This window comes from Protomyctophum parallelum (assembly GCF_964188405.1).
Source record: "Protomyctophum parallelum genome assembly, chromosome: 17".
Classification (NCBI taxonomy): domain Eukaryota; kingdom Metazoa; phylum Chordata; class Actinopteri; order Myctophiformes; family Myctophidae; genus Protomyctophum; species Protomyctophum parallelum.
In genome coordinates this window covers 31,894,018-31,917,288 of record NC_139719.1, presented here as the reverse complement: position 1 = coordinate 31,917,288, position 23,271 = coordinate 31,894,018, and the positions used below count along the sequence as shown (strand labels likewise).

Sequence of the window (23,271 nt, the reverse complement as noted above, 5' to 3'; positions counted from 1 at the left end):
GGGAGGGTCTTTGACATAGATGTTATTTCCTTATTTTAAACTCTGGTTAGATCCTTGGTTGGGCGTTTTTCAGATATGTAAACCGTTTAGTAAAGCTAGCTATCTATCTATTAACTTGGTCTTGGATAAATATCTTGGAATATATTGAGGGTGAGTAGCTGTTTGGCAAGGGCCAAAGGAGAGCTTTTCTTTGTTTTTGTTCCTCTGGTGTCTGACATTTTGTTTTAAAATGCAAATGTTGGTCATGGCCAATGGGTCAGTGGTATCCTGGCTGACTTGGAAGTATTAAAAAATTGTTATTCAGTCTTTATTGTTGTTTCAGATGATGGTGGCGAATTCTCCCTCTCCCCTACCCGAGAGGGCCATCTATGGCTTTGTTCTGTATCTTGGTTCCCAGTTTGGTTTCTGTAAGTCAGTCATGTATTTTTCTATAAAAGGTACTGACAAATATGTTGTAGCTTGCTTTAATCCATCTGTGTTCTTGTGAACTTTCATAAATTAATAAACATATCACTCTTACTCTGCAGTTGTGTATTGTCTATGGGCGTACATTCCAGATGAGTGGCTTCATTCAGTAGGGCTTACATACTGGCCTCAAAAGTAAGTATGGCTATGGGAATTGGGAAATACCGGTATGTGACTTCGCTATAAAATATTGTATGGAAATATTATATTATTATTATTATCATATATTATATGGAAAGTGTCTCATCACATGCTGCAATGTGTTGTCATGGTGATTTATTTGTATGTTTATGATTCAGCTTTATTTTGTATTTAATTGCTATGTTGGAACTACGTGGACATCTTTTGTATTATATGTTATAGGTACTTTGAGGTGTATCATGGATGTATTGTCTGTTCTGTAATTTGTCATGTACGATGTCGCATTGAAGTGTAATTTTATTTCTGCCTCTTGGCTAGTTCCCACTTGAAAAAGAGATCTTAATCCATGTGTTACATTTTCAGTAACCATTAAAACTGTGTAATTTTAGAATTTTCATTTAATATTTTTGAACTTCTTTGAAGAATCTACTGATTCAGTAGATTCTTCTGATTCTACTGATTCAGAACTACTGATTCAGAAGAATTTGTAGAATCAGCCTCAAGTCTTTAATGGGTTATGGACATACATCTTGATTTGCATGTTGTGTAGATACTGGGCCCTTGCTGTTCCAATCTACTTGCTGGTTGCATTAACCGTGGCTGTGGTGCTGTTGTTTGGGATCAACATGTGCAATACTGCTCCACTCGACTCAGTGGACAACATCACAGGTTAGTTATGCCATCATGTATTTTCTAGTAAATGATACAGCCTGATTTCCACTGCCATGGCCTCACACCCATAGACACATAAAGGTAGACACCTCTTCCGGCTCTGGGGCCTCTTTATCTCGAGGGAAGGCAACATGGAGGCAAGCTTTCCTTCCAGAGATTCCTTGAGATTCCTAGCGGAAGCTTCCCTGAAGATTCCAGGGGATGTTCGGTAGGCCAATCAGAAGACTCCCTCTTTTGCTTTGGCAATGTAAACGGAAGTCCCAGAAAAGACATGCTGTGATTGTGAGTCACTTGAGTGACAGGGACGGCCTGGGACGTAGACCTTCAGCACTTCCGCTTGACATCCTCCTCCCCTTGGAGACAGATCACTCCAACGAACTGCAGCGACCAATATTGAGCCTTTTTTTTTTTTTTAATGCTCACACCACTGCACCACACAACGCCTACTTGTGCCACCGTTTCCACTACAAGGAATTGGGCTGAGTGGTGTCAAAAATGGTGTAGTTTAGTACTAGCTTCTGGAATGTCAGTCTTAGTCAAGTTTCACACAAGTGTGAAATTCATTGGTGATATCTGGGTCTCATGAAACAAGCCAAACATTAGTGAGAATGCACGTACCAGGAAGGAGGCAGACATCCGATCGCCGATCGAAAAATAAAACTTCTGGGAACTCAGATTATCCGATAATAGATATGCATTAAAATAATACTAAACAATTATAGTGGGAACAAGCTGCCCTCCAGAACCATTTCTATTTAGTAATTTATTATGATTATTAAGACTGAGCACCCATTAATTGGTCTTATAAAAGGATCCTGTGTGTTTGAAGCGCCAGAATATCTTTGAAACCTACTCGGTATGTCAATCAGAATCATTATTGTCACATCATATTTCATATCATTTGTTTTTTTAAGTACAGGCAACATCATATGTATTTTTTCAGGTAGTGGGAGGAGGAAAGGATTAAGGAATGGCGATTATAAGGAACAGCAAGCAAACAAAACCGAAACAGTCAAGCAAATCAAATGTTCTGAGATATACATATGGCATAATTATAGTAGCAGTTGTGTACATGAGGTTAAAAATAGAACAAGATTGTGGGCAGGAGTTTCTTGCGTTCTAATATTTTCCTCCCAGCCTAAACTCTTGTATTTGTATCTCTGGATCATGACAGATACCTATGCCAAAGCACAGAGGATGGATGACTGCCAGAAAGGGGGGATACCCAGGCTAAAGGATGTTGACATCAGTGAAGTCAACAAAATGTTTTACTTGTCTCCAAAGTCATAGTCTCGCGTAGCCAGACAACTATTGGGGAATTGCAAGAGGCAACAGTCTGGTAACGAGGTAAAGTCATAACCTAGCTGACCAATGTATTGGTCGGCTAATATTGAGCTATCACAGATATAGTTCTATTTGTCTATTTGTGTATTTTTATTTATAGCCTAGTTATTTATAATCATGAAATTCTCCATGAAGTTTGCTGTTTCAGTGCACTGATGTCCTTTTGGACAATAAAGTTTATTGCTCTTGTAAATTATTTTTGCCTCCATTACAAATTTACATGTCATCTTTATCACAAGTGCTTTTTGAAGGACCACTATAAAAAAGTAAATAAAAGTTGAATTTGTTGAATTGCTCATGGGTTACATTATTTCCAGCTGACTTATTACTGTCTTATAAAAAATGTCCGGCAGTAAATCAGACTTAACAAATGTAGGCTTCATGACTGTGTGTACCAGTGTGCATCCAATTAATGCATAAAGTATGTATGGATGGTTCTATGCTGTGTGCTTCTATTATTTAGTCTGATTAAATTGGTCCGTCATTCAACCAAATAGTGATTATGGCAATGATGAAATGACAAAAAAAATGACATCAATACACCTTGGACTTGATTATATTACACAATAGGCATAGGCTAAAAAAAAAATTTACAATCAATCAAAACTTAAATTAAAGCTGCTAAATGTAACAGTAGAAGTGCATCCGCCCGCCGTACAGCGGTGTCGCCAACAAATAACTGATCTACAAGCTAACAAAGCTTCGTGGCAATCACTTCCGTTGAACACATGTACTTCCGGTGTCTTCCTCTTTCCTCTACTTTTTTACGATACGCGGAACAACAACACAACAATGGCCTTTTTTAATTCCACCATTTGGCTGATGGTTCAGAATGAACTAATGGAGAGCAGCGGTGTTGTGGATGATGGTGGCGGTGACTCGACATCGGAGGTCAGCTTCGATGACTTCGACGACGAGGCTTTATTCCAGACGTTTCACCTCAACAGAGCCTGCATCACGTTCATCGCTGACAACATTCGTGGCCGCACGCAGCGGGAGATCCAAATGACCAAACCCGGGGTGTCCGCGGACGGCATGATCATGATCACGCTCAACTACTACGCACATGGCGTTTTGTCGCTCGCAATTCAAGAAAAAACCGGCACGAAACGGGTCGATTGCGCCGATGTCATCCGCATCGTGTCTCAAGTCATTTCGGGCATGGCCGATCACTTTATCGCGTTCCCTTTCGGCGGCGAAGACCGAGCAAACGTTGCGTCCGAAATGGAGAGATTCTGTGGGATACCGAAGGTGCTGGGCGTCCTGGAGTGTGCGCAATTCAAGGTCAAAACATCGGACACGGCAGCGCTGCAGGTTTTTCAGAACAACTTCGGTCACTCAACAGTCGCAATCCAAATGATATGCGACTGCGATGGAAACCTATTGAGCGTGGAAGAGAACTGCCGTGCGGGAAGTACCCCACCACAAGACATCTGGGATTCATCTCTTAGGAAAATTGAATTGGAGGGAGATGTGGATGGAGATTACCGGGTTATTGGTAAATGAACACGCACATGATCGGCTACATCACAGCTTTCCAACATTGCAGCTGTAGCGCTTGAATTATCCATTCAATCTGCAAAGTGTTTTTTTTCATGAGCTACTTTCTGTCAAGAAATTCTGTGCAGGTGAAGTGTTGGAGTTTGAAAGCGCCTGTAGAAGTCACTGAACGGCCTTGACTTGCGTACAACGTGTTTCGAATTTGCACATAATTTAATTTCGTTAATAAAAACGAGTGCTAATCCCAACTAAAAGAAAATCACACCTGTGTGAAGTGAGCGGTGGAACTATACTGTAATGTAATTACTATGGAAACATGCATTTCCCGTCTGTGTGTGTGTTGTTGACCCCTCGGGGTGAGAGAGCATGTTACATCAGGGATGGATCACGTGACATCATCAGGGATGGAGATCCCAGATGATATTGGCCAGCAACTCTACATCTGACCTCAAACCATTAGATCTCCATATATGGAGCTGACCCCCCATTCCAAAGCGCCAGCGATCGCCCAGCAGTCTGCTGTCACCCAGGCAGATATGTTGATCTGACCCCCCCATTCCAAAGCGCCAGCATTCGCCCAGCAGTCTGCTGTCACCCAGGCAGATGCGTGCACTCGCCCTCAGGCGTCTTACTGAACTCCTGTAAAAAGACTGGTGTTACACAAAAAACTCAGCTTCCCATCATGAACCTGTGCACAGTGTGAACTGTGAAGCTCAACAACGCCACTTTCTCACCTGTTGGTACTCTAAACATAGGGACAGACAGACAGACACACAAAGCTACATGTTGGAGACGGTATCTCCAACATGTATCACAGCACTGAATTTATTAGCAGAAATTCCAGAAAGTAGCTCATAACATGTCTACGGTGATTTTTTATGAAACAACCGCTTTGCAGATTGAAAATTCGATTTGGATCAATGGATGGTATTGCAACTCTAGATTCATCCCATTATTAAAACAATCTAGTGTTGTAAATTGCGGCTATCCTCACTGTAGTGTGAGATAGGTCTAGTCCAGTCCAGCCCTAGTCAAAGCCACACAAACATTTTACCTTGCTCATTGGACAGAACTGAGCTTGCATGATTTAGGATGGAGGTTGTCTAGTTGCATAACGCAGAAATACAACATTCATTTTTATTGCTTTATTATGTCAAGTGCAAAGAATAGTTCACATTATCCACAGCACTAAACTGTCAATAACCCTGCTTTGCTTTCCACAGAGTATTATTAACTCCTTCCTCTTTATCTTTTAAAGCTGGGAAGGACTATGCCTTGAGTAAACACGTCCTGCCTCCTGTTGTACAACCCATAAATGAAGATGACAAGTCCTTCAACGTTGCTCATGCCAAACTTCACAGTGTCATGCAGAAGACTCTGTATTCCTTGAAGAGGCGTTTTGGGTGCCTTTTGAAACTGGGCTTTGCCAAAGAAAGTGCTTTGGACAAAAAGGTTTTGGTCATCAAGGCATGTTGTGTCTTGCACAATATTGCTAAGAAGTTCTCTGTTCCTGCCCCAGGACCTTTTTGATGTCTCAAAAAGGTCATTGAACTGGATTTCGGTAAATGACTGGGTTATTGAATGAATGAACCTGAGTAACAGGATTCCAAGGCTGCATGCATACTGACTTGACATCAGCGACATAGCTAAACTGGATGGCTCAGGCTCACTATGTTAAGGCTCATACATAGTCTGGATTTTCGGTGGTTAGGTGACCACCGAACTACAACATGACATCACGAGCCGCGGTGAAGAGCAAACCACCGCCACCACTCCAGCCCTACTCTCTGTTTTTACTCACCACCGCTCAACGTTATTTCAGCTCCGGTGGTCAGCTCACCACCGGAGCGGTGGTCACCTCACCACCGAAAAACCAGACTATGAATAGGCCTTTAGTCTTAGAAAGTCTAGAAAAATATAGAATAAATTGTAAAGTATTTTAATATTATGTAGACCTAACAATACTTATATCAATCAATGCTTTATTTCAGATCCAGGGAGATCCATATCACAGAAGAGTAAAATACATATAAAACAGTACAAATCACACAAGTACAGTACAAAAAAATTAAATACAGTTTTTCAATGTCTAGCATGCAGACAAGCCCGCCAGTGCTTCCACAATTTGGAAGAGAATCTATAAAAGCTGTATACAGGGTTTAAGGGTTAGTCACAGCAGTAATTATGTCATTTTCTGACTCAGTTGGTCTGCACATAAATTTATACATATAAATGTATGTACATATATACAATTTATACCGTGTAGCGAAATTCTAGAAATATTGGGACTCTTAGTCTTCAGGCAGTTCTTTAACTACAGTACTGAACTCGGGATTTTAAAACGTAACCAGTCTATGCAGTATGCACCCTCAAAGGTTGTTTCAGAGTGGCTATCAACACTGAGGCTTTGGAATAGAAGCCATCACGTTCATTGATCATGTATCAGAGATACAGAGAGCCGTCCTTTGCAGGTTTTGTGGGGGGAAAAGTTTGTCCAAAAAAGTTTTCTTAGTTTTTTCATACACTTATTTATTCTCACATAATTAAAATTTTATTGTAAATAAAGGAAAAGGGCAATAGTCCCGTCCCCCCCAAAAAGTGCCATGATTTCCCTGAGTATACGCTCACAAAATATTATAGAATACTTAAAATTCAAATTATATTAGAATGATACTTACAAAAGCAATAGTAACAATAGTTTATACAGATGTGAATTTCATTAGTTAACTTGATACGGTCGTACCATATCTGAATGTAGAGTTTATTACTTAACGATCAAACATTTGTCTTGGTCGATTGATGAAACTCTTTAAGTGCTGTTGCATTTTCATATATCATCTCTGTGTTCTCATATAGGGGTTCTTCAAGTCTTGACTTTGACTCCAGGAAATTCAAGATGCATTGGTGCAGGAATGTATACTGAGACTGAAAGGAAGAATAGACCAGAGTTACTGGAATTCTTGTATAAGCTTCACCTGGGCATCAAGTGTATACATAGCTCATGGTATATGTTAATATATATTAAAAGGAATGATATTTAGAACCAATAACTTAATATTGCTTGTAGATTAAGAATTGAAAAGCAGGTGCATATATTTTATTTATTATATGGATGAATTGACAAATCATTAGGCTGATTAACCATTTAAACTAGTTGTACGTCATACAATGGTGGTGTACAAAGTAAAAATAGCTGATCGACAAGCTCACAAGGCCACGGTGCGATGCACTGTTGACTTGTAGATCTGCTATTTTCAATTAAATAATTCATTAACCCTAACCCTAATCAACATTTCAGTTTACACATCAATGTAAATGAGCCAGAGAGAATTGCAAAAAAGCTAATTTGTATTTATAGTCCCTGAGCATGTGATCTATAACTATCGAGACAACTATTAACACAATCTTGGGGCACAGACACTTTTCGGCGACGGTAAGCGTGTCATGTCATTTTCAAGGTTTTACTAAGCAAGGGTCTTAGTGGTTAAAGCCTTACCTCTGTCTGCACCATGAGTGGCCGACTCAGTCTCATCTTGTGAACAAAGGAAGCTATACCCACTTTGCCCTCCTGCTCTAGCTGCTGGAGTAGCACATCCAGGGCAATAATGGTACCGGTCCTCCCCACTCCAGCACTGACACAGAGACAGAATGATTTGTATATGTTTAGCCAGAGCTTGGATCAGTTTACCAGGGTGGACTTCTTCCACTCCTGACATGACAAAAGATTATTTACTAGATTTTGCAAATATTGGGCTGGACTGAAAATGTATAACATATTTAGCATTACGAGAATGCCAAATTATACATTGGTACTGTTTTTCACATTTGCATTTCCAGCATTTCAAATTAACTCACACAAAATTTGATTTAGTTCATTTATTATATATCCACACTCCAGAGGTTACATTTTGAGTGGTGCAACCACTCCATTACGGAGCTATGTTTGTCCCTGCCTGGGTCCATCTGTCCATCTGAGCATGAAAATCCCCCACATAGTAACTGTCATTTCTCAACCGTTTCGGACGCGGGGTGGCTCGCCGGAAGCAGCCCAACCCCCTGGGCACGTTCCTGGGGGTCTGGATGTTCCGAGGACCCCCTCACGCTAACTGTAATTTCTCGACCGTTTCGGACGCGGAGCGGCTTGCCGGAACCAGGCTCACACCCTGGGCGCGTTCCTCAGGGTCTGGGTGTTCCGAGGACCCCCCTCACGCTAACTCATTTCTCGAGCCGCCGGCACCATGGGCTCGTTCCTGTGGGTTGAAGTTCCGGGGACCCCTAGGGGACCCCCACACGGAGTTGCACCACTCAACAGGAATATCAGTGTTGTAGTCAATGTAGTGTTGAATAGTTTAGTTTGTCACATTTTAGTCACCTGGAATGTTTTAGTGTTTAGTCTAGTTTCAGTCGACTAAATCTACAGTTGATTTAGTCGACTAAAATGTGTTTTGGCGGGCCTTGATGCCGTCGTAATGACTGATTTTACACTTGCTGAAAATAGCTGATCTCCAAGCTCACAACGCGTCTCAGTGTGACGCGTTGTGAGCTTGTAGATCAGCTATTTTCAGCATGCAACCAAGTGTAAATGGCTTATACTGGATCTCTTGTCCACTAGTCCCTTGCTAACATTTTAGTCTAGTTTTTATTTGTAGACAAAATGGTCAGTATATTTAGTCTTGGTTTTAGTCATCATAGCTTAGTTTTAATTTAGTTTCAGTTTAGTTTTCGTCGGTGAAAAAAGGTAGTCAACAAGCATTTTTCGTTATAGTTTCAGTCGACGAAAACAACACTGACCTGCAGTGAACCACGGTTGGTGCCCTGTCCCCCTCGCTCTCTATGTGCTGCCTGACCAGCCCCCGGAACTGGATTAGAGCTTCTGTTCCCTCTGGGACTCCATGGTCTGGCCAGGCTGTGAAGTGGAATTGTTTCACTGTGCGTTCCTCTGAGGTTTCCATCTGTGATGAAGAATCCCACACACAAATTCACAAGTTCCTGTTTAATGCTACCACAGCAGTAACGGCAGTAACCGATACCAGCGGAATAAAGTGTTGAAACAAATCCAAAGATTTTGACTATGACGGTAGATGTTTGCAACTTTCATTCATTCTCTTTGGACATCTGTAATAATAGCATATTTTTTGTGTCATAATGTCACCATCTGCTCAATAGTGTTTGAGATGTATCTTACATGTTTCACTCCAAATTCTCTGATTGTCCAGTTGGTTCCCCTGTGCTCAAAATTGATGGTGACAATTAAGTCTCCGTATCGGCAAGGAGTGGAATCCAGTGGCCAGTACTGATCACACTTGACCTGGGAGAAGGAAATGTTGAAAACAGAATAAAATAGAAACTTTATTGTCCACTTGTAGGATTCAAAAAGCACGATGGACAATATTGAATATGAATATAACATAATGCTGACACTGTTGTTCAGCACTGTTAATTCCTGGTGGGTGAACAAACAGAAAATTGTGATTAACATGTTTAGTATATATTCATTTGCGGATTTAGAATTATGCGTTCACACCACGTAACATAATGAAGTTGTTTTTTAAATTATTAGGAATATTATAACAAAGTGACATCAATGTGTGGAATAAAATGTGACCAAGCAGCTATGAACTAAGCTATAGACTGATTTAAATGTCAAAATCTGGGTACCAACACTATAAAGGAACATAACGATGGTATGGCATGTTTAGCCAATGCTGTAGTCTAGTTTTGTTCAGTCAGTATACCATAATTATTCCCGCGCACATATAGGCTATACGCTCTCACGTGGAAGGATGAAACAGACGGTATATGCTTTTTTATTTATTATTCTTTTACTTCGGCACAGCATACTATGTGTATAGCGTATAACGGTACAACACACCGCTGTGTTTAGCCCATTGACTGTAGTGTACAACTGATGGTATACTTGACATTACTGGCAACCATTTCCCAAAGCTATAGTTGTTTTTCCATTTTATTTTCAATGAAGCCATTAGATTCAATTAATTTCTATGTATGAAAATCAGCTTGGCTTGACTGAGATAGGTAATCCAGCCTTTCAGTGAGCTGTTATTTTTGTAATAAACCTTTACTGTATGTCCTATCTGAGATCTGAATCCCAGCTGCACGACAGACTACATTTCTACCACTGAACGAGTGTTCAGGGGAGATAATTGCATATATTATTATTAACGTCAGACAGTACTACTTTTCACCCAGTGTCCTACCAACACCAGAGTCAATGGAAGAGAAGGGAGTCCACTGCCAACCACTGCAGATGTGTCAGTAGCTATAGTGTATTAAAATACCCTACATTACACTGCCTATAGTAATCTATTCAATCAAATAAGTTCTGGATTTCAGCTTTAAAGTTAGGTTAGATTAAGTTAGGTTATTTAATGTATTTTCAATTTGATTTTAAAAGCCAAGCAGAAAGTCTCGATTATTTGAAAAATGTAAAACATTCCATGTCAGCTAATACAACATGAGCTCCGATTATTTACAATGGATTATTATTTACTTTCTTGATATAAATGTGACAATATAGGACTATCTGACATTCCTTGAAAACTCACCCGTCCCCCCTCAGTGCAGTTGGTTACCATGACCACGCCCTTCACCCTTTGCTCCCATATCATCCGCCAGAATTCATTGACTGTGGAGGGTAGAGGACCCTGAGCAGCAATGTACTGTCTGGTACTGCCATAACCCTAAGAACAAAAAACATCAAAATAAGTCATACGCACATATTATTGCTGTCGGGCAGAAATCTTGTAAACTGTTACTTTTCAGAAAAGGAAAAAGGGAAAAAAACTGCTCCAATGGAAGTAGTTATTTATGATTTAGTCACAAGCTCTAAAAACTCACATTTATGTTCAGAAACACTGAAAATTGCAGATCCTAGAGGGTATGCGCATGCTTAAAGTCAATGGCACATCGAGTGGCAAATCAAGTTGGCAAGTGAGTTTAACATTGTTTAACGTTGTTTAATGCAATCAGATAGGACTTCTCTGTTTGGATGCATGGGCTGTCAAGGCCAGAAATTTGTTTTTTGACACTCAGTACTCAGTAGGCCTTCCTGCATAACTTCCGGGTTTGATGATGATGATGTCACGCGCATACCCTCTAAGCTCACAACGTAATGTGATGCAATGCATTGCAAGCTTGTAGATTGGTTATTTTCCCTTACAATAAAGTTTCTGCCCGACAGCGACGATAATATCTAGAATGCGAGCATATACTATTATTGGTCATTTACTGACAACGGCAGTTGAACCAATTAGCCACATTCACACAGTGGTCATTAAGATCTTACTGGCAAACTGGACGATAGTAAATAGACATTAAATTGAGCTCTCTTACAGATAAACTGGAAATAGGATTGTGCATCAGGCTGCCCAGGGACAATGCACTTTTAGAGAGTTTAAGCGAACAGATCAGATGTCAAATTGCACCACCTACTGGTATATAACAAGCATTGACGTAGTCAGAGGTCTCATCATGTTGAATTGTAGATAACTTCACCCGAGACCAGTCATCTAGAATGAGAAACCAATAGTTTGGTTTAATCAAAGCATTGTGGGACAAATGAAGAACCAGACTAAGTAGGGTGTGTACAGTCAAAGGGCATAATCCACAATTTGGTTACATAGTATGAAGTCACTTTTAAAACCAGACAAAAACATTATAAGCCTTCATATAGCTACAGTGCTGATAGAATGAAGTAGCAAGCATTCATGTGACCGACTTACATGGCAGCACATTGGTGAAGCGATTCTTTGGCCTGTTCTCTGGGAGATCTGCTGTTTTCTGTGTCTGTTCCTTTCCCACTGGAAAGAACCTCTGCATGAAAATAATAATTGAAATATATATTTAGTAATTAGCATACAAAAGACAGATCATAGTTAGAGTCACCTGGCTGTATTATATTACCAGAACAGTGTCCAGAACAGTACCTCGTATTCCTCGATGAAGGCTCTGTCTTCATCCCTACTCATTTCATAGAAGTAATCCGGAAACTTCTCCACAGGAATATCACTGGAAAAACAATGGATGGATAATTCTTTGTGAATTTGTATCCCTGACTTACATAGGCCTTTCCCTGCTTTTGTGTTTTCCACCACACTGAAAGCGTTGGTTCTCATGCATACTTATACATACTTGAATTTGACACTAGATCGTTTGGAACTGCCCATGTATGATGATTCCTTCCTGCGGAGGGAGAAGGAAACAATATGAATGAACCATTTATGTATTCTCTCAGAGTATATTTGAGGTGATTATTCTTATTATTATTATCTATGAAGAACTATTATTAACCTGAAAATATCTGGTTTCCGGCGCCAAATGAAGACAGCCAAACAAACCAGGAGACAGAATAGCAGCACGGCCATCACAGATCCTGCTATGACCCCTACAAGAAATGAAACTTGGTTTAGGGGTGCTCTGCGTTGAGATTTGCATAAAATACTAAGTTGATGTACTATATTCATCTAATTTCAGAAATTATAAAAGGGTGAGGGTGTGATTTTGGTCTAAACTGATGACAGAAAATAATAATAATAATACTAATAATAATAATTTATTCTCAAGGTCGCCGTACAGGTTAAAAACACAGTACAAGAACACAGTTAAAAGCAGAACAAAACTAGGACAAAGTACAAAATAATGTAATGCAATAGGTCTGTCTGTCACGCACCTCCTGTATAAGTGGAGCAAGTCGTCTCAGCAACTTTACTCTGCAACTTCCGCAAGATCCCAGACTCTGTGGACTGCACTGCAAACACTGCAGACACTTTGTAGGTCTTGGCAGGTTGTAACCCAGTAATAGTTGCTGTGAGCTCGTTGTTCTGTCCCACAGTGTAATGATCTCCGGTCACGTTCACCTCCACTTGGGTCCACCGCCCTACCGGCACATCCCAGCTCAGAAAAATAGCATAAGCAGCAGCCCCTTGCTCACAGTGTACTTGAATATCTGGGGGAACTGAACAAAACAAGTCGACTGTCGTTAATAGGCTCATGTCAGTACTAACTTCTAAAACAGCGTATAATGTGGACAAATTCATTTTATATTTTAGAGTTAGACTCACTTATGGTTATGAATATGCTGTGTTCACACTGTAGATCCTCTCTGTACCACAGAGACACCTCATAGGTAGAGCCAGGGTACAAGCCAGTAAAGGACACATTGCTACCTCCTGGACTCAGATGCCTTCCTGATCCATTACTGGCGCTTCCATATGAGAATACACCCTCAATCGTTGCTTTGATTGATGAGTTGTCAAAAATCCAATGTGATGCGGCACAGTCTATGACTATGAAGAGTGGTAAATAAATAAAAACATTTGTACGTGTAATAAGACTTGAACTGACATGAGACATTCAGAGTAATCCTTTCACGCCTAAACAAAACGCTAGTCGCAACATAATCAATATCCTATATTATATACAAATAATTATGAGTACTATACCTGTGGCTGTGACATTTTCAAAGCCACTGCTGTTGACCTCTTTGAACACAGTGTAGAGAGTGTAATTATATTCTGTTCCAGGCTTGAGATGCTCGACTGTGTATGTCAGCTCACCACTGGTCACAACTGAGATCTGATTGTGTACCGGTATAAGTATACTGCTCCCATTAATCTCTAGTATGTAAGTGGTGTTTTCATGGACCTTATGCATCCACTGCAGGGTCACATTGGTCAAAAAGCGTTTTGTGGAGACACGAGGCACATTTGAGGGAGCTGGTAAGAGAAGAAGGAAAGTCTCAGTTCATGGCCAATTACATATCGCTTTGGGTTCCTTGACAAGAAAATGAGAACCACATCTTACTTACCTGTGACTGCTGAGATGGTTCGCCCAGTGCTTCTAACATTGTTCAGCACAGTGAAGACAGTGAATTCATATTCATTTGTAGCATGTAGACTTGACACATTGTATGTAAATAGTTCACTTTCATCTTCTGCGGTGAGGTTTCTCTCACTTCCATTAAAGGCAAGTACATAGTCGCTCTTGTTCACTTTTCTCCACTGTAGAGTGATACTGGTCTCATTTTGCCCAGCTGCTTTGAAATCATCTACCATGCGTGGAGCTATAGAAGTAAAAAGGGAAATTAGGAAAAGGGTAGTATTATATTGTATTGCACACATGGCCACAAGTCTGAGGTCTGTATTTAGAAATCATTTTGTGTGTGTGTGTGTGTGTGTGTGTGTGTGTGTGTGTGTGTGTGTGTGTGTGTGTGTGTGTGTGTGTGTATATATATATATATATATATATATATATATATATATATATATATATATATATAATTATTTTTATATATATTTATTTATATATATTTATTATTATTTATTTATTTAGTATACATGTATAGTTATTACATTTAAAAAATAAATACATTTGAATTAGATAGTATAAGTAGCTTACATGTCAATTTCCCTAATAAAGCAAGTAATACTTTAGACCTGATGGATGGACAGGTTCAGCATACTGTGCATTTTGAAATGGTGTACAGTATTTCATCACATGGAAATCTATCCATTAAAGTGAGTCAGAGGCACACACTAAAAGTTTCATTCAAAGCCATTTCATATAATAAAATGTCTGTATCGATCCAATTAGTCAGAATATAGAGCTTTAACTTTCTACTTTCAATCTTAACCATAAAATATCACTTACAGCACCTTTAAAACTAATTATTACTAATAGTAATAATACTCACTGTGATACTAGAAATCGTGGAATATATAACTACTTAAGACATCTTACCAGTTGGTTAAGGGCATGGTTTAATCATTATTATTATTATTATCATTATTTATTTATTTTTTGTTTCCATTGCACAGTAGTAGGAGTAATGACATTTTGTGGCATCTTTGGTCTCGGGGGGGGGGGGTGGGTGGGATTGTTTGTTTTTGTTTTTGTGTTCCTTGCTTTTGCTGTTATGTGTTGTTTTATATGTGTTTTGTTTGCTTTAAGTCTTTCATGTTATTAACGTGTCTTATTGTGATTTTTGTCTTAAAATAAAAAACATTTGATAACAAAAAAAAAAGATATCTTACCAGTGGCTGCACTAATGGTTTTTCCACTGCTGTTGACGTTTTCAAACACAGTGAAGAGAGTGAAGGTATACAGAGTTCCATTCATGAGTGACGAGACAGAGAGTTCCATACTTTCACTTCCGCCTGATGCGTTGACAGGTAATTCATTTCCATTGAACTTAAGTACATATTTACTGATGTTGTTCACTTTGCTCCACTGCAGCGTTATGCTGGTCTTGTTTTGGTCAACTGGTTTGAAATCCAGTGCATTGTTAGGAGCTGGAATGGAAACAGATGGTTAGTCAGTCTAATAAGATATTTGCATTAGAAGCAGCAAAATACAAATACAGCATGATAAGACAATAAACTGTTAGGTTAGACATATGTCACATGATTTATGACCCATAAGTACATACCGGTAGGCGGTAGGCCTACATTAAATCTAAGAAAGTAAGGAAACATACAAAAAACCCAACCACTGGATATTGCACTTACAGATGTATTGATTAGATTACAAATTCATATTTCAAAACTTTTATATTTTGTTTCATTATAAAGTCTTAAAAAAAGTTAATATAACTACAAGCTTACAACACATAGTTTGTATACGACAAAGTATATAGGGCTTAACTTTACTTACAACAGAGTCCCCCCGGCATATTATTATTAGACCACCTCGTTTCCTCCTTTTATACTAAATATCTTTGCTGAAAATAGCTAATATCTAGATTGGGTTTTTTATGTTCGTGGGACAGACACTAGGGTCTTCATGCGGGTTTAGTGCTTTTTCTTTAGATATCAATTCTTGTTGATGAAACACACGTCTCAATTATTTGTAGCCTATAACAGAAGTAAAGGGCTGTATTTTGTGTGTCTTAAGTACCAGGTCTTATTACTTAACTTAAGACCTGGAGGCGTGGTCAATGCTTTTTGGCCACTCAGAATAGCCAAATGGCGTTCGCAGCTAGGGCTCCATACTTGTGAAATGCCCTACCCCAGAACCTGAGGGACGCAACCTCAGTGGCTCTTTTTAAATCACTCTTAAAAACCCACCTATTCACACAGGCTTTCCCCTAGATTCATTGTATTGTCTTAATTATGTGGAATTATTGTATTGTATTGTTTATTTATTTCTTCTGTGTAATGCTGTAACACTTTATTTCTATTGTTTTATTCCAGTAAGTGCCTCTTAACTGATGTATTGCCTTTTTATATGCCACTGGAAAGCACTTTGTTGAAAAGCGCTCTATAAATAAAGTTTATTATTATTATTATTATTATTATTATTATTATTATTATTATTATATTATTGATCACGCCTCCAGGTCTTAAGTTAAGTAATAAGACCTGGTACTTAAGACACGCAAATGTACATTTTCAGGAGCTGGTGTGGAGAAATTGTCACCATTAGAAGACAAATTGTACAAATTATGTTTATTTTTAGATTATAGTACAAAGAGTATCAACTGCACAGTCAGCCCAATAGTTAAATTGACACTAGATACAAATATAGTTCATATTAAATAAAGCTGTTTTCTGGTGTGGGGTCCAAGGACCCTCAGCGTGCCTTGAGTGGGTTCCAAAAGGACCCTTACAGGTCTGTAACACTGAGAGTGTGCAAAGGGAACCAAATGGACACGCTCAGAGTTATGGTGGTCCTTGTAATTAAAAAGTTTGAGAACCACTGTTCTACTACATACATAGAAGATAATTAGATGCTCCCCTACCTGTAGCAGCTGTAAAGTTCAATCCAGAGCTGCTGACATTACCAGACACTGTGAAGAGGGTGAAGTTATATGTAGTCCCACTAGAGAGATTTGAGACCACATGTTCAATTGATGTTTGTCCCGCTGATCCATTGGCTTCTTCATCAGTGGTGTTGGGGTTACCACTTTCACTGTATTGTATCCTGTATGTTAGAATGTTTTCCATCGTACTCCATTGCAGAGTTATGCTGGTCTCGTTTTGCTGTAATGCCGTCACCTTATCTACATTTTTAGGAGCTGGTGAAGAGAAAAGTGTTTTTTAAGTCATCACAGCAGAAAATGGGGGTGTTAATACAGACAATGTATGCTTTTTATTTAAATCCAGTGCTTTGTTTTCACAGAATTCGCTGCAAACATTTTAACTTTACGAAAGTCAAAGTCAGAGATTATCATATTAATAAAGATTTATGAAAAAGCAGATTAAATAAAGCAATTTCTGTCATATATTGTACAGTGTATATAAGCCTATAAGAAATCTGTCCCGACTCCCATGGTCACTTACCTGTAGCAGCTGTAAAGTTCAATCCAGAGCTGCTGACATTACCAGACACTGTGAAGAGGGTGAAGTTATATGTAGTCCCACTAGTGAGATTTGAGACCACATATTCTGTTTGTCCCACTGATCCATTGGCTTCTTCATCAGTGGTGTTGGGGTTACCACTTTCACTGTATTGTATCCTGTATGTTAGAATGTTTTCCATCGTACTCCATTGCAGAGTTATGCTGGTCTCGTTTTGCCTTAATGCCGTCACCTCATCTACATTTTTAGGAGCTGGTGAAGAGAAAAGTGTTTTTTAAGTCATCACAGCAGAAAATGCGGTTGTTAATACAGACAATGTATGATTTTTATTTCAATCCAGGGCTTTGTTTTCACAGAATTCGCTGCAAACATTTTAACTTTACGAAAGTCAAAGTCAGAGATTATCATATTAATAAAGATTTATGAAAAAGCAGATTAAATAAAGCAATTTCTGTCATATATTGTACAGTGTATATAAGCCTATAATAAATCTGTCCCGACTCCCATGGTCACTTACCTGTAGCAGCTGTAAAGTTCAATCCAGAGCTGCTGACATTACCAAACACAGTGAAGAGGGTGAAGTTATATGTAGTCCCACTAGTGAGATTTAAGACTGTATGTTCAACTGATGTTTGTCCCAGTGTACCATTGGCGTCTTCCTCAGTGATGTTACCACTTTTGATGTATTGTATCCTGTATGTTAGAATGTTTTCCATCGTACTCCATTGCAGAGTTATGCTGGTCTCGTTTTGCCTTAATGCCGTCACCTCATCTACATTTTTAGGAGCTGGTGAAGAGAAAAGTGTTTTTTAAGTCATCACAGCAGCAGTTAGTTCAATAAATACATGTATCTGATACAAATATAGTCCCCAATCTGTAACAAAATACTTCATACCTGTAACATTTTCACGTAACACCATCACATCATGCACATTTTCAGTAGCTATAGGAAAGAAATTGGTAATCATTAATGGAGAGAAAACAAGTGGTGCAACCGTGCATGACAAATAGGAAATCATTCTGATTGTAAATTTGGTATAAGTGCCATGCTGTAAAATTGAACATGTTCCTTAATAATTATTTAATAGTCGATTCTCGTCTTACAATTCCCAAATCAAGTAAACAAGACAATGTACCACTCACTACCCACAGATTGACACAGATGCATCATGGTTGCTTACCAGGTTCTGCTTTTGTTGCGGTTGTCTCTGGATGTGACAGAGATGTGTGTGAGATGTCTGTCCAACTTTCATAAGCTTCGGTTTCACACTAAAGATCGAATCGTTTGTTTGTTAGGACACAAGAAAAAATATATATTTAAAGTTAAATGAACACTGGGGATATTGATGTGTAAATGTGGTTTGAAAAGAAAATGGCCCAGTGGTTTCACACTGACACAGGCAATCTTTTCGTACAGATACAGCAGTGTCATTTCTCCTTTTTTCTGTTGTCAGTTAATAATGGCTACAGTATACTAAACCATGCCACGTGACTTACCCTAACTGATAATTACCAACCATGCTTTATCCTTATTAATAATATTATTATTAACAGGCCTATCTCCAATCATTTTGTAGACTGATGCACACTGAATGAATTACAGTATGTATTGATGAGCTATTAACCACAATTCTGAATAAAAATATCTCTTATCTTTTTTGGGCTTTTTTGTGTCTGCCTTAATCCTTCTCTTCGTGTGATCCTACTGGCCTCAACCTCAACCTAATTTCACAAAGAAAAAAGTGAAATAACACTAACACTAAAGTGTCATTTATTACCGAGGCACTTTAATAAAAACCGGCATTGATGATGCCAAGAAACATCATCATTATAATAGTATGATAAATTGTGCTGTAAAGGATATAGTGCAGTCCAGGCTTTGCGTCAGAAACTAAAGGTACGATTTACTTTATTTTATTTTGTACTATTACACTGTAATTACATGTTAGTGAGAAAATATTAAATATATTGATAAATGTACTGTTATGTACTGTTGTTGCTTTTTTTCTTGATATTCTAGTATTTCTTTGTGTACAGCACTTTGTTTCAACCTTGTTGTATAAAAATGTGCTTTATAAATAAAGTGGATTGGATTGGATTGGATAAAATGAAGTCATCTACACTCTACATTTTCCTTCAGATTCTACACACAACAAGGGCTTCTTGACCCCAAAATACTTTAAGTTAAAATAACTTTTATGGGCCATAGTACATCTTCTATTATTGCATTGCAGATGAAGTCATGGAGCAGTACACAGCAACACAATTACACACTATCTACATTAGGGTATGCACAGAATGGATTATTTGAGGCACATTTTCCTTTATCTTAAGAGTGGGTTGTTTCCTATGTTACTGCTGTAGTTTCCATGAGGAAGTTGGTGACAGCACATTACTGGAGACCACGTTAAAAAAGGCATTTCCATGTTTCAAAGTAGCCTATATAGCTCACCTATAAAACCTTACAATTACAACCTGATTGTAACAATCAGACAACAATTATATTCTACTCCCCTTTTCAAAATATGTGTTCACACATTATCTTCATTGTCATTTGACACTCGGCTATTGTTTCTTAACTGATAAAATGAAAGTACAACTATGCAATCCAATGACAATCAATGTAAGATAAATAAAACTTACCAAAACGTGAGTTAGACAGAGGCCCAGCAGCAAGGCAGCCAATTTAAATTTGTAATATACAGACTTAGTCATCTTACATATACTGTAGTTATTAAGCTATACTACAGTATAAGCTTGCTGACCTCCCTTTATTTACTTCAACAAGAAACAATTCCAGGTTTCTACGGGCTATTAGTCATATGAATCAACAGTAGTCCACTATTTGCTTCATTCCACCTGTGCCAATTTTTTTAACCTCCACTTGTCCTCGTTGCCACCTCTGATTCTCATTCATGGCTTCCAGAGACCTAATTTATTGTTACTTCTCATTTTCAGCCAGTACAAACCACAGAGACCTTTGCCCCGCCTGGTACTTCCTTAGTAACTTTGATGGCCTGCCACTTGTGAAATGTATCTCAGCCCAGTAAAATTATCATAAGAGTTGTGTCAACAAATGTATTGCGCTGTCAAAGTGCAAGCTTGTAATTAGCTTTGTGACTAAAGAAAGATAAGCATTTTCGAACACCTCCACGGGGTCCTGAACGGGATTTAATATTATTAGATAGTGTTAAATTAATTTAAACGTAATTGTTTATTAAAATAGCTAGCTTATCTTTTAAGATTCTGAGCGCTATTCAAAGAAGCCTATACCATTTTTGTTTACATTTCTCAACACTTTCCAGCAGAGCCTAATATCATTGAACTTGTTTATTGCACCCACTATATGTGAGAAGGCAATAAAATGTTTTAAAGATAACTTTGTCTAATGAGGAAACAGTAGAAGGAAGTAAAGGTAAATAAATGTGGAACAAACTGAAATACTGGAATTATAAAATATGATACTCATACTCATATGTTAGGCACTCATTCACTTACATTTGTATTTACCTTGGAGTTTTTAAAGATATTTCTTTAGATTTTATTCCATAAGCACATCTTCTGTTATTTAATTTTGTGATTTAGAAGGTGTTTGTAGAATCAGCCTTAGTCCTAAATCGGCCTTGGTACCTGGCATCTTCACAAAAATAAAAATAAAGTATTAAGATTAAATCCTGATTATTTTCATGCTATTATATCCTGTGCAACCACTTTAGAGAGAACATTTAACCTAGCCAGTTGTCTTAGTCGAACACATAGGCTCCTTTATAGATACATAATCAAGACTAGCCATGAATTGGGACCGACCCCAATGTAGTTATGTGGGGCTATAAGAAAGGCCAATCTTCTTATGGCCCCACCTCAAGGGGTGGTTCCCAATTCTGTGCTAAAATAAACACTGGGCACTTCAACAACAGTTACTGAAAGATGAGGAATACCTCATTCACTTACCCCACAGCAGCTCACGTTCCAGAGTGACTGGTCTAGGAAGAAAAAATAAAATAAAAATAATGTTAATTCTATGTTGGTTTCTCTAATCATTTGACTGCAGTGCCACTATGTTGGTTTTTCTAACCACTCAACAGTACCCCTGTAGTAGCACCACAGCAAAGTAAAGGTTATAGATGGAACAATATTAAGTAAAAAAAAAAGAATAAGTACGTTAGTAAGTAAATAAATAAGAAAGCAAAGCATTATTTATGCTAAGACAAGTGCTTCACAATAGGATACCAAATAATAAACTGATAAAACGGCCCAGGCCGTAGCGTAACGGTCTGGGCACCGGACTGGTGATCCAGTCGCGGTGTGCCGCGGGTTCGACTCCCGAACCCGACACGGCCTTTACCGCATGTCATCCCCCCATCTCTCTCCCGTTTCCTGTCAGCCTACTATCTGTCCCTTAAAAAATCAATAAAAGGCGTAAGAATATTAGCCTCCTATAAATGACGGCTAGGAGCCAGAGTAACTGTTATTTGGGGTTAAACAACAGTCTTCCCTGCAGTCATCAAAGTGCACTGTTATCCGTATCCACAAAGAGCTAGCAGATTTTCAGGACGTGATCACAGCTTTCCATTGGCAGAGTTTTCCAGTGGCAGACTGTAGGAGTCATACCAAACATGTTGACATACAAATCACAATATTTTATTACTACTTGCAACAAACATATCAGGCGGCCATGGTGGAAAGTAACAGTACATTTACTATTACTGTACAAAAGTACAATTTTGAGGTACGTACAAAATGTACTTTCCTATTTTATCATTTAAAGTTTGCAGCGGCACACCTCAGTTATTGAATACTACAAATTATTTTACAGCCTCAGGTAGACTTTTAACTTTTAGATTATTAATACAAAACATAAGTTTGGGTATTCGGAAATAGCAGATTTACAAGCTTCACAGATTCACAGATTCACAGATTCACAGATTCACATCGCGATGCAATGCGTTGTGAGTCACAATGCATTGCAGATACTAGCTCACAACTTGTGAGCAAGTAAAGAAAATGTATTTCTACATTGTGGTAGGCTATTGCTACTTTTACCTAAGTGAAAAAAATAAAGGGAAGCTCTGCACACTATTTTCAAGCTTTCGGTTTATACTATTACTGACCTTAATCTTCAGGCAGTATAGACCGAAAGCTTGCAAATAACATTGATTGTGCACAGATCCCCTTTAATTTTTTCATTATCCTTCTGTGACTCCAGCACGTCCTTTACTTATGTTTTTTCAGCAGATGAGCAGTGTTTTGGGTTTTTTTTTTTTTACTTTTACCTAAGTAAAAGAAGAACCACTGACCCCATAAACGTGGGAGGTCATGAACATGGCTTTTAGTTGCTTGCAGCTTTTTAGGCCAGTCAATCCACTCTAAAAAGAGGCATGACCTAAATAAATTGCAAAAGTAATCATTCAAGTTTTTTTTTTAATCATCCTTTATAGGGTCATCCAAATAACATTAAAAATTGATGGATTGAAAATGTTTGGATCATGGTAAATTCAGGGGTTGAAAATGGGGGTACCATTAAAAACCTATAAGGTAAAAATATCTAGGCTTTAAGTAGCATGTGACGTGTCAAACTAGGGGATATTCATGATTCTGAATAAATTCCAAGCATTTTGCACAAAAAAACACTCCTTGAGCTACTCATCAGCTGTGATGACAGCCATGGCCGTTTTACCCTAAGGTTTTACCCAAAGAGTGTTTTTCATGCAAAACTAATGCTTGCAACGGATTCAGAATCATGAATAACGTCCCCTAGTTTGACACGTCACATGCTACTTAAAGCATAATTACAATTAGAAATGTTTGCCTTATAGGTTTTTAATGGCACACC

At 38.5% G+C, this 23,271-nt stretch overlaps 3 protein-coding genes across 5 annotated transcripts; 2 read left to right on the top strand and 1 right to left on the bottom strand.

Annotated features, from left to right (window-relative positions):
* The first annotated feature begins 14 nt into the window (after nucleotides 1-14).
* On the top strand, nucleotides 15-2,896 carry pigp (phosphatidylinositol glycan anchor biosynthesis, class P). Of its 2 annotated transcripts, none has more exons than XM_083786961.1 (5): nucleotides 15-150; nucleotides 323-407; nucleotides 528-600; nucleotides 1,157-1,275; nucleotides 2,453-2,896. In XM_083786961.1, exons 2-5 carry the CDS (start codon nucleotides 323-325, stop codon nucleotides 2,566-2,568), a joined length of 393 nt encoding a protein of 130 aa, XP_083643087.1. In that variant the 5' UTR covers nucleotides 15-150; the 3' UTR covers nucleotides 2,569-2,896. The 2 variants fall into 2 exon arrangements, with proteins under 2 accessions (XP_083643087.1, XP_083643086.1); XM_083786960.1 differs by having other exon boundaries at nucleotides 15-160.
* A 476-nt stretch (nucleotides 2,897-3,372) lies between these two features.
* LOC310874840 (putative nuclease HARBI1) lies at nucleotides 3,373-6,720 on the top strand. Of its 2 annotated transcripts, XR_014570585.1 has the most exons (3): nucleotides 3,373-4,120; nucleotides 5,381-5,812; nucleotides 6,029-6,720. XR_014570585.1 is itself a non-coding variant. In XM_083787723.1 (2 exons), the coding sequence occupies exons 1-2, from the start codon at nucleotides 3,415-3,417 to the stop codon at nucleotides 5,650-5,652; spliced, it is 978 nt and encodes a 325-aa protein (XP_083643849.1). In that variant the 5' UTR covers nucleotides 3,373-3,414; the 3' UTR covers nucleotides 5,653-5,887. The 2 variants fall into 2 exon arrangements, 1 of the variants encoding a protein (XP_083643849.1); XM_083787723.1 differs by lacking the exon at nucleotides 6,029-6,720 and having other exon boundaries at nucleotides 5,381-5,887.
* Nucleotides 6,721-6,864: 144 nt separating this feature from the next.
* On the bottom strand, nucleotides 6,865-21,531 carry LOC310874703 (receptor-type tyrosine-protein phosphatase H-like). The gene is made up of 22 exons (XM_083787567.1): nucleotides 21,390-21,531; nucleotides 18,620-18,707; nucleotides 18,334-18,381; nucleotides 17,956-18,225; nucleotides 17,421-17,690; nucleotides 16,880-17,155; nucleotides 16,507-16,536; nucleotides 15,174-15,431; nucleotides 13,949-14,203; nucleotides 13,584-13,856; nucleotides 13,203-13,427; nucleotides 12,812-13,096; nucleotides 12,433-12,526; nucleotides 12,274-12,324; nucleotides 12,069-12,150; nucleotides 11,865-11,955; nucleotides 11,575-11,651; nucleotides 10,689-10,823; nucleotides 9,308-9,430; nucleotides 8,914-9,074; nucleotides 7,619-7,754; nucleotides 6,865-7,047 (listed from the first exon to the last, which is right to left on the bottom strand). The coding sequence occupies exons 1-22, from the start codon at nucleotides 21,477-21,479 to the stop codon at nucleotides 6,898-6,900; spliced, it is 3,468 nt and encodes a 1,155-aa protein (XP_083643693.1). The 5' UTR covers nucleotides 21,480-21,531; the 3' UTR covers nucleotides 6,865-6,897.
* Nucleotides 21,532-23,271: the final 1,740 nt, after the last annotated feature.